The sequence below is a fragment of the Cebus imitator genome, unplaced genomic scaffold (genome assembly GCF_001604975.1).
Source record: "Cebus imitator isolate Cc_AM_T3 unplaced genomic scaffold, Cebus_imitator-1.0 Scaffold633, whole genome shotgun sequence".
Classification (NCBI taxonomy): Eukaryota; Metazoa; Chordata; class Mammalia; order Primates; family Cebidae; genus Cebus; species Cebus imitator.
In genome coordinates, this window is record NW_016107948.1 from 557,100 (window position 1) to 570,698 (window position 13,599).

Here is a 13,599-nt window from a genome sequence, read left to right on the forward strand (position 1 = left end):
CAAAGGGAACTCAAACCCTTCTACATGTCTCCATGTCTGTCTATTTCGTGGACTAAACATCAGGCTATTTCTGCCTAAGAACAACGAGTTCCCCAAACTGCAAGTATTTTCTATACTTTGTGTGTAGTTTTTGTGCAGTGTTGTACTTTTCTGCATTTTTTTGTACATGTAGAACATTTTTGAGTGCTTATGGATGGATTAATTAATCACTCATTTGATGGATTTGCCACTTAGTCTCACTTTCATTCACTGGGAGTAGGAGAAAGCCTGGTGTTGGAAGGAAAGACCCTGGAGTAGAAGACCAGATCAGCACTTTGTGGTTAGGCAAGCCAGTTCACTCAGATCAGCTGGCCACAGGTCCCTCATCCATAAAAGAATGTCTGTGAGCTCCTCTCCCACCCTCTGACATCCTAAAATCTAATCAGAAAGGGATTGGTCAAGCTAGTGAGATTATTGTTATAATTTAGTAACTTTTTGAATTTCTCAGAGCCTCCAAGATACATCATGTAGCTGGAGAGCTGGTAACTGCTAAGCTTGACTTTACTGACAGGAGTAAAAAAAAAATTGTGTTAAGGTTAGGGAATAATGTTAACAATCAATTTGTTCTTGTGCAGTAAATATCAACAGTGAAATTTTAGATATGTACTTTTTAATGGTGCCAAACTTCTGTTTGGCACCATTAAAAAGTACGCTTGGCACCATTAAAAAGTTGGTCTGGCTGCAGTTAGATCAGTCAAAGAAAACACTTCGAGATGAAATATTATTTACCAAGTTTTCTTCCTCCGTCTTCTTGAAAATAGTAAGGCATTTTTTAATCTTGAAGAATGTCATTCCGTATTTACTAAAAAACGTGTGCAAACATCAAAAAAATTATTCTTTGTCCTGCCTGACAATTTTAATGGTATACAAATAAATATTCATCTAATTTATCAATATTTAAGGCACACTTTGTATCACAATCCAATGGTAAACATTTTTCTTATCAAATGGCTGATCTTGACGTTGTTTAAAGCCCTATATGATTTCAGAAAAGTCAGTGACTCCAAGTGGAATTGCAACAATTTCTTGGGTCTTGTAACAAACCTGAAGTGTAACTATTTCTCTTTAGCTACCTTCAATCCCAAAGAGAAAGAATCCCATTCCAGGTGTGGCTGAAGATCTCTTAGGGAAAATGACTCAGACTAGAGTCTGCATAAAAAGAGGATTGCATGGCTTAGTTCTGCAAACATAAACTTTGTGGGTTTCAGAGCTGGTAGAGAGCTCAAAGGGGAAACCAGCAAAGGCAACTTTCTACTTCGAGGAAGGAAAGTCTACAAGGGCGAAACCTGGATGTGCTATTTCAGTTCAGGCAAAGGGGGAAAATTTAAATTTTGCAGTTTTATTCTGTTAAAACTTAACAGAATTTAAAAAAAGCTTGGTTCAGCAAGCTTTATGTATATAGCATACACTAAAATGCAAGACTGACTTCCCTGGGAAAACGTGAGAAAGAAAGAGAGAGGAAACAAACCATTCTTACACTAAGAGCTCTCCAGTCATGTCTTGCAGGCAATATAGAGTAAAAATAAACGACAGGAGATCCTTTCACAGGATGGCTTACCATGCCACTCATAGAATAAGAGTAGTTCTCCTGTCTGGCAACTTAACAAGCAAAGCCCAGAAGCAGAAGCCAGAAAATAATTTAGAAAAACCAAAGCTTAAAACCAGTGGCACCCAAGTCTGGCTGCATTTTTCAATTTCATTTTTGGTTTCTCTGCATTTGGGTGGAACTCAATCCCACAGATGTCTTCTTCAATATGAGAACCATCCTCTCTGGAACCACGGAGTTGCAGATGTCACGCTGGAATTCTCCCAGAGGCAAACTGCCAGATGTGAGGCTGCTCTATCTCTGGTCGGACCCGGCGGTGCCTGGGCCAACTGACCCTCAGACCTGTGAGCCGAGCTGGTCACATCCGTGGCTGACGCCGGCATTCGCACGCCTTTCTACCGCTAAGGGCCTTTCGAGGTGGGCAGGACAGGTGTTCTTGACCCTCGTGGGGTAGAAGGGGTCGCCGTGTCTGGGAGAGCGCCCTGCTCACCCATACGTTTACTCCGCTGCAGGTCCCGAGCCTCAGCTGCAGGTGGGCAAAGCGCCCGAGCGGAGCCTAGACCCGGTGCTTTCTACTCAATGTAAATGCCGCCGCTCTCACGTCATCACCAAATGTAAGGGAAGAATCTTCCAAGGCGCCCGCCCTTTCTTGCCATAGACCTGCAGCCCACCTAAACTAAACGTCGGAGTCGCGGACCTGGGTGAATTCGGGGGCTTCGGGGGACTGGGTGCCTTGGGGGACCCGGGCTCCCGCCGCACCTGGACCCGCCCGCGCCCCCAGGGCCAGCTCGGCGCGCGGCGGCGCGGTTGAATCACGGGGGTGAGTCACCCTTTGCAGGGTCCCGGAGTTTCCTACCGGGAGGAGGCGGGGCAGGGGTGTGGACTCGCCTGGGGCCGCCCACCGCGACGCCGGCTAACCCGGGCCGGGGGCGGGGAGTCCGGAGGAGCGGCGGGGGCGGGGGCCAGCAGAGGCGCGGGAGACCGCGCGGCCGGCCCTTTATAGCGCGCGGGGCACCGGCTCCCCCAGACTCCGGGCTCCCCGCGCCCCCTCGCACTTCCTCTGGCCGGCCCAGGGCGCCTGCAGCCAACCTCCCCAGCCTCCGGGGCGCCACGAAACCCGCTCGATCTCGCCGCCAGCTCGTGGACATGGCGATCCCTGCCCGGCCCCCAGTCCCGCGCCCCGAGACCGCTGTTGCTCGGACGCTCCTGCTCGGCTGGGTCTTCGCCCAGGTGGCCGGCGCTACAGGTGAGTGGCATTCGTCCCTGGAAACCCGGGGCGCGCCGCTCGCGGGAAGGAGGCCACGGTCCTGGTTGGCAGCGGGCTCGCCCTGGTTTCCCGGGGCGCCCTTGTTGCTCCCCGCGCCTCCGGGACTCGGCTGCGCTCATCCAGCCGGGCTTGAATGAACCCAGTCCCGTGGGCGCCGGCGGGAGTTGCTGGGAGGGACTTGGGGCCCCAGACCCCGCTGCCCTTTCTGCTAGAGAGGTTTGCCTGGGGCGTTCATTGTTGTTGTATAAGCGGACTTTTGGCTCCTGCGTTAACACTGGGGAAAAGGGCTTCCCGGTGAGTTGCTACCACCTTCCATGTGATGCGGCGTGTTGGCGTGCACGGGTTTGGATATTATCTTTCATTATTTGTGCATCTTCCCTTAATAAAGAGCGGCCCTGGTCTGTTCCTGTCCACTTTTGTTCTAGATTTGAGTAGAGGAAATCCGAAAGGGCTGGATTGCTGCTTGGATTGGAGCAGGTACAACTTTGTCCATGCCCCGCATTTCTATGCGGGTTACCGGACTGCGTTGGAACTGCGACCTGCTTCGTACTGACAAAGCAGACCTTCATAATACATTATCCTGACCCAGTGCATCCGGCGGCGTGCCAGGCCACGCGTCAACATGGGTCTCTGTGGAAGTTCAGTATAGAGACATTTCAGATAAAAATGGAAAAAGTGAAGTTTGGCTTTTTTTCATTTGTATGCAGTCCTAACTCTTGTCACACCTGTGGGATTCACCTTTTTTCTGTAACTTATTGAAGACCTTTCCTGGTGGGTTGAACCTGACTTCCTGAGCTGAGTCCTGGACTGGCACATTGATGGCTCTGGGCTCTTCATGGTCAAGTTGTAGACAGGGCTTTCCCCATGAATAATTTCAAACGAAAATGTCAATATCCTTGCCAGTGTCCTGGGATTCACAAGGTGAATCTTGTCATGAAGAAATTCTGGGTCTAGAAAAAATTTGAAGATTCTTTTTCTCTTGATAATTCACTAATGAAGGTTTTGTGGTTGAAAAATAAAAAGTGAGGTTTTTGGTGATGCCAGGTGGAAAGGTGGTTTATACATCAACACAGTCGTGTGCTGAGAAGTGCATGTAGTAATAGCTGTTTCACTGTTGTTTAAAGGCACTACAGATACTGTCGCAGCATATAATTTAACTTGGAAATCAACTAATTTCAAGACAATTTTGGAGTGGCAACCCAAACCCATCAATCATGTCTACACTGTTCAGATCAGGTAAGCTAGGTACAAAAAAAAAATTAACTTTTTGATGTTTCTACTCTCCTGTGCTGAACACGAATGTCTTTAAAGCTATTTACTGGATGAAATTATTTAACAGATGACAAAGAAGAAGGGATTCATGGCAGTTTGCTGGCTGGTGTCATACTCTGTCAAGCCTGCAACATTTCCAGACCTTAAACTGAGTGGACATTTTAATTGTTTTTGGAAATGATGGGAAAGTTCCTAAGTGGAGTATAAACTGTGGAGAGGTGAACCTTCTTGAGTAGGCACTGAAGTGTGCTTCGGGTCATGATAGATTAGTTAAATCTCATCTCAACACTGATGTCTTTTTCTGTTACTGTCTAGACTGTGAGCCATGTCTATCTAACACCTTAGGGAAGAGGTGGGGAGGAATTCCAGTGTATACATTGCCCTTAAGCAGGGTTTGATTCATTCATCTTTGGACTCTGTGAATCAAAATTTGGCAGCATACATGATCTCAATGGAGGAGGCCAAATGGGTGACTCACTGAGCCTGGCAGAACAGAAATACTCTGCTGTCTGCACCCTCCTGGTCTGGGGTGGCTCTGCTTCTTGGTGCCTCAGCTCTGATTGGCAGCTGTCCCCAAGAGCTGATAATTCAGCATATTCAATCTAAAGGTTGTGTCTTTTTTGGTGGTTTTCACCATATTCTTGGCAAGTTTTTGGTTTTTGAAATGTTCTAGGAGGCTTGGCAGAGATCTTATGAAATAGAGAACAGCTGCCGTGGAAATTATTTTAATGCTAATTATATAAAGGCACAAAAGTAGCACAGCTAAAATTAAAGGTATTTTGCGGCTTTGTTTTGTTTTAGTTTGTGCCAAGCCCTTTATAGCACTGGGAATGTAACTTCTAGGTATGCGATGGATCTTTTAAGTGAATGTTCTTATTTTTCAAAATGAACTTCATGATAACAGTTGCCAAACCAGAAGGAAGAATTTGCGTTCACACGTGCCTGCATGTGTGGATATGTATAGAGAGAAAGGGGGAGAGAGGACGATGAAGGAATTTCATAACCTGAAATAACGATTACAATTATGGTTAAACTTGTCAATTCAGATTTCACCAATTCAGAATTAATAAGTACTTTCTCTGATACAGGCCTGAAGTTTACCTTAGTAAACACTTTCCTTCTAGATGATAAAAATTAGATTTTGGGAGGAATGCTTACCTCCTAAATATAGTCAGTCTAATATTTGAGGGACACGTGGGATTATATTTATGATTCACCTGCTTTTTAAACATAAGCCTCTTTTAACTGTAAGTTCTTAAAGTTTATAAGGCTGCTTTTTGTTTTTTTAAATGGGCACAGCTCCTGATCTGTAAACATCAGAGCGCAGGGCTATGGCTTGGGGGATGCTGACCAACTCAGGGTGGTCGTGTGGACTAGACAGTCTCTTGCTGTTGTGTTGGAGGGCCTGGGAGCTTTTTCATCAGCCTCTGCCTGAGATCTGCACACTTCTCCTGCCCACCCCAGGAATAAATGAGATTCCTGGTTAAAAAGGCCCTGAGCAGTCATTTTACAGATGTTGCTCTGGGAAGTGAGGGATTTATTCATGACTACACTGATGGTGAGTGCCCATGCCAGGTCTGGAACCAAGAACTCCCCTGTACCTGCACACCACCCCTCAGGTGGCTCTGGCACAGCTGATGGGAGGCCCCAAAGCAGGGAGGAAGAAGGAAAGCCTTGCCCACTGCATCTCCTCACTGGGCCTTCCTCCCTGCTTGTTTTCCTTCCCTACAGTTAGCATCGGAAGCAGCTGCCCCTCCTCTGTCCCCACTGCTCTCACCGCTGCAGCCTGGCTCCGGCTGCAGGACACTGTTGTGGTGCAGAAGCCCCTCTTGGAGCTCCAACTGCATTTTTCACCTTTGCTAGCAGTTTTCCTTGGTGGTTGGGAAATGTTCGTGGCTTAAGCCTTAGCACAGGCCATCACCTGTAATATTTATTCCGTGGAAATGTTCTGAACTCTAAAGCTGAATTTATGGCACTTCTGGAAAACAACCTGCAACCAAATTAGTGACTGTCTTCTGTTGGAATTTTTTAGTTAACTCAAAATTGCAAATCAGAGGGTTTGCAATGTCTGGAGGAACCTTGGAGGCATTTAAAGTGTTAATGCTCTTAATGACATTCAGAGGGATTTTCTACAGAATTGTCGCTTCCTTACCTGTTTATACAGTTTTACTAGTTACCATGTTACTGTATATATCCTTGTGCTGTATATATCCTTGCTGTAGAGTATGTGGTCCCTGCTGTGAGCTGGGAGGAACCAAATACCGTGTCTCTGTGGTACATAGAAAGCTGTAGGAAACTTTTCTCATGTTACCTGAACAACTATTTGCTATAGTGATAAAAAGAAAACAGCATTTGCGTTTGCTTTTTGAAATGGAAATAATATAATAAAACACATTTTGGTCATTCTGGACCAAAATAGCCTCTCTTACCACATAAAGTTAAATAAATAGAAACCAAAAATATTTCAATATCAATCTCAGTTTGTACACTTTAAGATAAAGGATGTTCTTACCCATATCCATTTTGGCCTGGTTCCTTAGTTCAGATTTTGAAAGAAAATATATTTATGGCTTTTATGTGTGAATTTAGACAATGGACCCCATATGGTGCCTGATTTTCCCTGAGATGACATAAGTGCAAACGATTGCATAGTCAGTGAAACCCTACAGCCCTGCTGCTTGATGGGGTGCACGAGGGCATGCACCCCTCATACCAGGCAGACTGTGTTCATATGAAAAGCATGATGAGTAACTCATGCTGGGGGACAGGGGAGGGAGAGGCGGATGCTCAGCTGGGAGATCTGAAGATTCCTGGAGCAGGTAGAGTTGGAACCTGACCTTGGACACTGGGTCTGACTCTGGCAGTCAATGATGCCAAAGGGAAGAGCAGCATGACTGTCACTTTCCATGGGGCAGAAATGTGTGAATCAAATTGCGGTGACACTTAACCTACTTATTATTTTGGTCATTTAGAAGAATTTCATTTTCAGTAGAAGCCCTTTAAATCCTTTTCCCTTCAATGATGTCTTACAAAAGAACGATCTGTCGTTAGCTTTTTAGTCTCAGACTTTATTAGACAGACACTACCTGTATTGTTATTCTGTAATCTTTGTTCGGATGGATTCACATCTTGCAAAAGCAGGGAGGCATGTAGTGTAATGGGCAAACAGACCCAGCCACTCAGGTATGTGACCTTGTGCAAGTTGCTTAGTGTCTGTGAGCTTCAGTGTCCTCATGGATGAAGAAGATCCAGTACCTTCTTGGAAGGATTATTTCAAATGAAGTAATATACGTAAAGGGTCCAGTCGAGTACCTGGCATATAGAGGAGTCAATCGATGATGAATAATAGCATTAATAGTGGTCATGAGAGAATACAGGTATAACATGTTATTATGTAGGTTCACTAAATAGACTCTATGCTGCATAGAATACAGAACATGATATAACATGATATAATAAGTAGACTATAGTAAACAATCTCACTTTGTCTTCGTTGTCTCATCTTGATGGAAAACTACTCTTTTTCCCCTGGAACCACGACAGAGTGTCTACATTCTAAGAAAGATATTTAACAAAATGGTTGGGAGTACAGACCCAGGAGTCAAATAGCTGTCTGGTTCAAAATCCAGCTGTGTGATTTTGAGCTAGTCACCCAGTCTCACTTTGTCTTGGTTGCCTTACCTGTAAAAACAGGGCAAATTACAGAGCCGTCCCCTATGAGGACTCAACATGCATCTGAAGATCTGAAGTGCTCAGTGTTGCCAGATATGATGGCTCACACCTGGAATTTCAGCACTTTGGGAGGCCGAAGCAGGAGGATCACTTGAGGCCAGGAGTCTGAGACTAGCCTGGGCAACATAGCAAGACCCCATCTCTACAAAACAATGTTTTACAAAAAGCAAAGTGCTCAGCACAGTAACTGCATCATTAGGGTTGATTGTAGAGCTCCCAAGGTTAGCACAGAACAGCACAGCCAGGAAGCAGCCTATTGTGTTGGGTGTAAATTGTAACATTCCACTTATTTTTCTTTCTTCTTTTCTTTCTTTAGCACTAAGTCAGGAGACTGGAAAAACAAATGCTTTCACATAACAGACACAGAGTGTGACCTCACCGACGAGATAGTGAAGGACGTGAACCAGACGTACTTGGCGCGGGTCCTCTCCTACCCGGCAGGGGATGTGGGTAGCGCCGGTTCTGCCGGGGAGCCTCTGTTTGTGAACTCCCCAGAGTTCACACCTTACCTGGATAGTAAGTGGCTTGGGCTGTGATGCCTTTTATTCTTGTTGTAAACATCTGAATGTTCTTGTGATCCTGTGCCTTTAGGGGCTACTCAATAAAAAATATTTATTCTTTCTTGGAAGCTGGTTAAGTACCACAGCCCTCTTCACACATTCCAGATGTGGTAGGAGAGTCACAGAGTGTGAACTTTGGAGCTGATGACAGTGTCATCAAGTAACTTTCTTTCCTAGTCTGTCCTCAGACCTTATTACTGTCCTCAGTGAGCAGCTGAATATGTGCTGGGAGAGGGCAGGGCAGGGAAGAGGTAAGGACAGGACATCCACCAAGGCTGGGCTTTCAGCCTTTCCCTACATGTATCGTATATCCTGATTTTTCTGTCCCATTATCAGACCAAAAATCCCATTTGAGGATTTTTCCCAAATCGATGGAGAAAGTCCATGGTTTCCCTCTGAGCCCAGTCACCTCATCATCCTGACGGTTTCCAAGCAGTTGGCCATGATTCGAGTTCTGCGACACGCCGGCACCTGCCCGGCCATCTGCCTGTGGCCCTCGTTCTGGTTTTGGAAAGGTGGAATACGTTCCTCCTCAGCCTTTGCCTCCATGAGCTGACCCTAGGAGCCAGTAAGAAAATGCAGATAATTCCTGTCAAGTAGAAGATTTAAATTCTTTCGCCAGGACTGTGGCTCTGAGCTGGGCATTTTACATGAACGCGTGCAGCACATGGAGCGCAGTGAAATTAGCTTCTCTTGGAAGGTCAGCTGGATAGAAGGAAGGCGTTGTGTTAGTGGGTTTTCTGTGTTTACTCCTGGCCGGCCCAGTGAGAGAACAGTTTCTGAAGGTAGGAATGGTGACGAGAAGGGGTGGATGGACAACTAACCAACCATTCTCCTCTGCTATCTATGAAATCGGGGGCGTGACCCCAGGTGAATGTGGCTGCCTTCCCAGAGCCCCCATTTGCAAGACCCTCCAGACCCCCAGGGTGCTTCTGCCCGTGTCTGTTGTGGCCCCAGGCAGAACGCAGCTGTGTCAGCGACCCCTCTGGTGACTGCGGCATGGTTGACATTCATTTCCCCCCTAGTTTATGGCATCCTCGTGATTCTCTTTTATATTAATAGTTCTTGAGTTTTTTTGTAAGCTACTTCAAATCCCTCCTTGGTGCAAGACAGGAAATATTTTATGTTTATTTCGCATGTGCACACACGTATTTGGCCTGTGCATTGATGTCGGTTCACTGTCATTTAACCAAAGCACATGGGATAATTGAGCCATTGCAGAGACCCAGTAGTTAAATCCAGTTTTTCAAGGTACCAAGGACATTTCCTGGGCTTTTTCACAGTCCTACGTGTTTTCGAACCTAAAATACAGTTTACGCTACCACCCTGTCCAATATAGTGGCCACTAGCCACATATGGCTGTTGACCACTTGACCTATGACTAATGCTGTAAGTAGAAAGTACGCACTGGAACTCAAAAAGTGTAGAAATTTTTTTATATTGATTACATGTTAAAATGATTATATTGCAGATATATGCAGTTGACTTAAGCATTGCATGGCTGAGAGTCGCTGACTCCCTGTGTAATCGAAAATTTGAGTATAAGTTTCAGCTCCCCAAAAACTTAACTACTAATAGCCTACCTATGAACTGACTGTTGACTGGAGCCTTACCAATAAGATAAAGTTAATTAACACACATTTTGTATGTTACATGTATTATATACTACATTCTTACAATAAAGTAAGCTAGAGGGAAGAAAATGTTATTAAGATAATTGTAAGGAAGAGAGGCTGGGCATGGTGGCTCACGCCTATAATCCCAGCACTTTGGGACGCTAAGGTGGGTGGATCACTTGAGGTCAGAAGTTCAAGACCAGCCTGGCCAACATGGTGAAACTCCATCTCTACTAAAAATACAAAAATTAGTCATGCGTAGTGGTGGGTGCCTGTAATCCCAGCTACTTGAGAGGCTAAGGGAGGAGAATCATTTCAACCCAGGTGGTGGAGGTTGCAGTGAGCCGAGATCGCGCCACTGCACTCCAGCCTGGGTGACAGAGTGAGACGCTGTCTCAAAAAAAAGAAAATTATAGGGAAGAGAAAATGTATTTACTATTAATTAAGTGGAAGTGGATTATCATAAAGGTTTCATCCTCATCATCTTCCTATTGAGTAGGCTCAGGAGGAGGAGGAGGAGAAGGAAGAGCAGGGGCCACGGCAGGAGGTGGAAGGGGTGGAGGAGGTAGAGGGAGGCAGGCACACTTGGTGTAACTTTTATTGAAAAAAATTTGCACGTAAGTGGATCCACAGAGTTCAAACCCATGTTATTCAGGAGTCAACTGTCTTTGGTTAAATAAAATGTATTAAAATTCATTTCACCTGTTCCTTTTTACTTTTTCTAATGTGACTACCAGAAAATTAAAAATGACATCTGAGGCTCCGCTGTCTTCCTTTTGGGCAGCATTGCCACAGAATGTCTTAGGATTCAGCTCTCGGCCGCCACAGCTGCTTTTCTCAGGGAGCTGGTTCTATGCAGATGTTTTATGTGAGAGATAATTAAGTTGTCAATTGTGAGAATGAAACAGGATTTAACTTTGTGCAGGATTCTTTGGTTCCAACCGAGCTCATTTCCTTTGTTTCAGCAAACCTCGGACAGCCAACAATTAAGAGTTTTGAACAAGTCTGGACAAAACTGAATGTGACAGTGCAAGATGCGCGGACTTTAGTCAGAATAAATGACACATTCCTAAGCCTCCGGGATATTTTTGGCAAGGACTTAATTTATACACTTTATTACTGGAGAGCTTCAAGTACGGGAAAGGTAAGCATTTTAAAATTTGTTTTTATGACCTGTTTTAAATTGTGGATACTTGGGTTTTACAGCTCATTTCTTCCCCAATTCAAAAATAGCAGAACAGGGTTGTTGAGAAGATGGTGGAGTAGAAGCAGGGGTCGCCCGCTGTGGGGAGGGGTGGACGACAGGCCCTGGTCCTACCTGTGACCCTGCACTGCATGTAACTCTGGGCAAGGTCCCCTCGGAAACCCAGGTTCCTCAGCCAACGGGCTGGATCAGATCTTCTCTAAAGGTCCTGCCACGCTCACATTTCTCCCTCTATTGAGGATCCCAGGGACAATCATTTTGGTTTTGGTTCAATGCGTAATACTTCCTTCCTTTTTCTTTTACTGTAAATATCTTCTAAAGGGGCTAAATAGGGTTCAGTAAGCCTAAATTGAATCTTTTCAGTCTTGGAAAAGGCATTTTTAGCAGTGATCAGGGGAAACTGATTAGCGAAGTCACTTCTAATCCTTCACGTGTCAGCTATGTTTGTGTAGGCTTTGCTTAGAACCTAGGTTTTTACTCTGCAGTGACTTAGTAAAGGGTAAAGAATTCACTCTGAGCCCAGATGAATTAAGAACTCTATCTTTTTACAGAAAACAGCCAAAACAAACACTAATGCGTTTTCAATTGATGTGGATAAAGAAGAAAACTACTGTTTCAATGTTCAAGCAGTGATTCCATCCCGAAAAGCTAACCAGAAGAGTGTAGAGAGCACCATTGAGTGTACCAGCCGTGAGAAAGTGGATTTCAGAGGTGAGTGGCTCTGCCGGCCATTTGCCTGGGAGTATGTGTGCCCTGGGGGCAGGAGGCGGGGGGGGCGGGGTAGCTCCACCCTCAGGGCTGGGATATACTTCTTTGGTTAAATATTCAGGAAGAAAAACTGCCTTGAGGTTTTTGTTGTTGGATTGGTTTGGTTTTGCTTTTGCTTTTGGTACTGTTAAGATTTTGGACATTTAGCAATGTTTCTATGTTGTTTATGTCCTTGTATTAGCAAGGGTTTTCTTGAGCACCTACCATGTGCTAAGCCCTCTGTTGAGCACTGGATCCACAAACTATGTGTAGGATTTGGCATCAAGTCACAGATTTCCCTGGGCATATTTTCATGCTTAAATTCTAATTCTGGGGGTGGTTTCTGGGCCAGCTATGGCAGGACCCAGTAGACATTTGCGAGTACCCACTGCGGGCTGTCACCACAGAGGCTATGGAGTCTAACCTGTCAAGGGAAGGGATTGAGTATATCAAATATCCCCACGTGCATGCCTGTGTGTATATGGTCGACACATGTGTACATGCATGTGCATACATTGGGAGCTCAGACACATTGTGTGAGGAACAGTCCCTAACCAGAAGTGCTGTGGGCATTCAGACTCATGCATGAGGCTGCAAGCCTGTGAGTCTCACTCCATGCCTTACAGGGAAAGTATTCTGAATACTTTCAGTGAGGAAGAGTCAGGGGATATAAACGATGGCTTGTGCCGGTGTGGTGGTTCACACCTGTAGTTCCAGCACTTTGGGAGGCCCAAGCGGGCAAATCACCTGAGGTCAGGAGTTCAGGACCAGCCTGGGCAACATGGTAAAACCACATCTCTACCAAAAATACAAAAAGTAGCTGGGCATGGTTGTATGTGTGTGTAGTCGCAGCTAGTCGGGAGGTTGAGACAGGAGAATTGCTTGAACCTGGGATGCGGAGGCTGCAGTGAGCTAAGATCGCGCCACTGGACTCCAGCCTGGGCGACAGAGTGAGACTCCATCTCAAAAAAAAAAGAAATGTTGGCTTAGCTCCATGTGAAGATGAGATTTGAACATTTTAAAACACTTTAAATAAACTATTCTCTCCTCTTTATTGCCACTGACAGGAGAGGTTTCTCTTTACCTCTGGTCCTGCACCCCTCTCAGCCCTCCTACCCACAGCCTTTCATCATCATCTGAAAGCCCAGCTCTCATTCCACTGCCTCTCCTTTTGTGCACACACTTCTCTGCTTTCCTGGCCCTTCTCTGTTTGCTAAAATGTGTCCTTGGAGAGGCATTTCAAATGCCACTTCCACCAGGAAGCCTTCCTACTGCACCAACTAGTTGCTATTTCTTCTTCACCTGAATCCTGGTAGCACTTTGGCTCTCCCATTTTGTACTCAGGGTTCATCTTCTACTATAATTGCCATCAATCTCAGCATCATTTTTAGGCACTTCTTCCCAGCGTTGTTCTTACCTGCAACCACATATCTTTTCTGGACTGCGCATTATTCAGTTTGTTAAATACCCATTAAATGGCCGGGCGCGGTGGCTCACGCCTGTAGTCCCAGCACTTTGGGAGGCCGAGGCGGGTGGATCACGAGGTCAAGAGATCGAGACCATCCTGGTCAACATGGTGAAACCCCGTCTCTACTAAAACTACAAAAAATTAGCTG

The 13,599-nt window shown here is 45.6% G+C and overlaps 1 protein-coding gene across 2 annotated transcripts in view; it reads left to right on the forward strand.

Moving 5' to 3' along the window:
• Positions 1–2,523: 2,523 nt before the first annotated feature.
• F3 (coagulation factor III, tissue factor) overlaps positions 2,524–13,599 on the forward strand; it is a 12,497-nt gene continuing 1,421 nt past the window's right edge. The window contains exons 1-5 of one of the 2 annotated variants that reach the window (XM_017517458.2): positions 2,524–2,831; positions 3,977–4,088; positions 8,173–8,372; positions 10,998–11,176; positions 11,788–11,947. In XM_017517458.2, coding sequence (XP_017372947.1) covers positions 2,732–2,831; positions 3,977–4,088; positions 8,173–8,372; positions 10,998–11,176; positions 11,788–11,947 — 751 coding nt within the window. In that variant the 5' untranslated portion in view covers positions 2,524–2,731. The remainder of the gene's footprint in view (positions 2,832–3,976; positions 4,089–8,172; positions 8,373–10,997; positions 11,177–11,787; positions 11,948–13,599) is intronic. The other variant, XM_017517459.2, reaches the window with a different exon arrangement.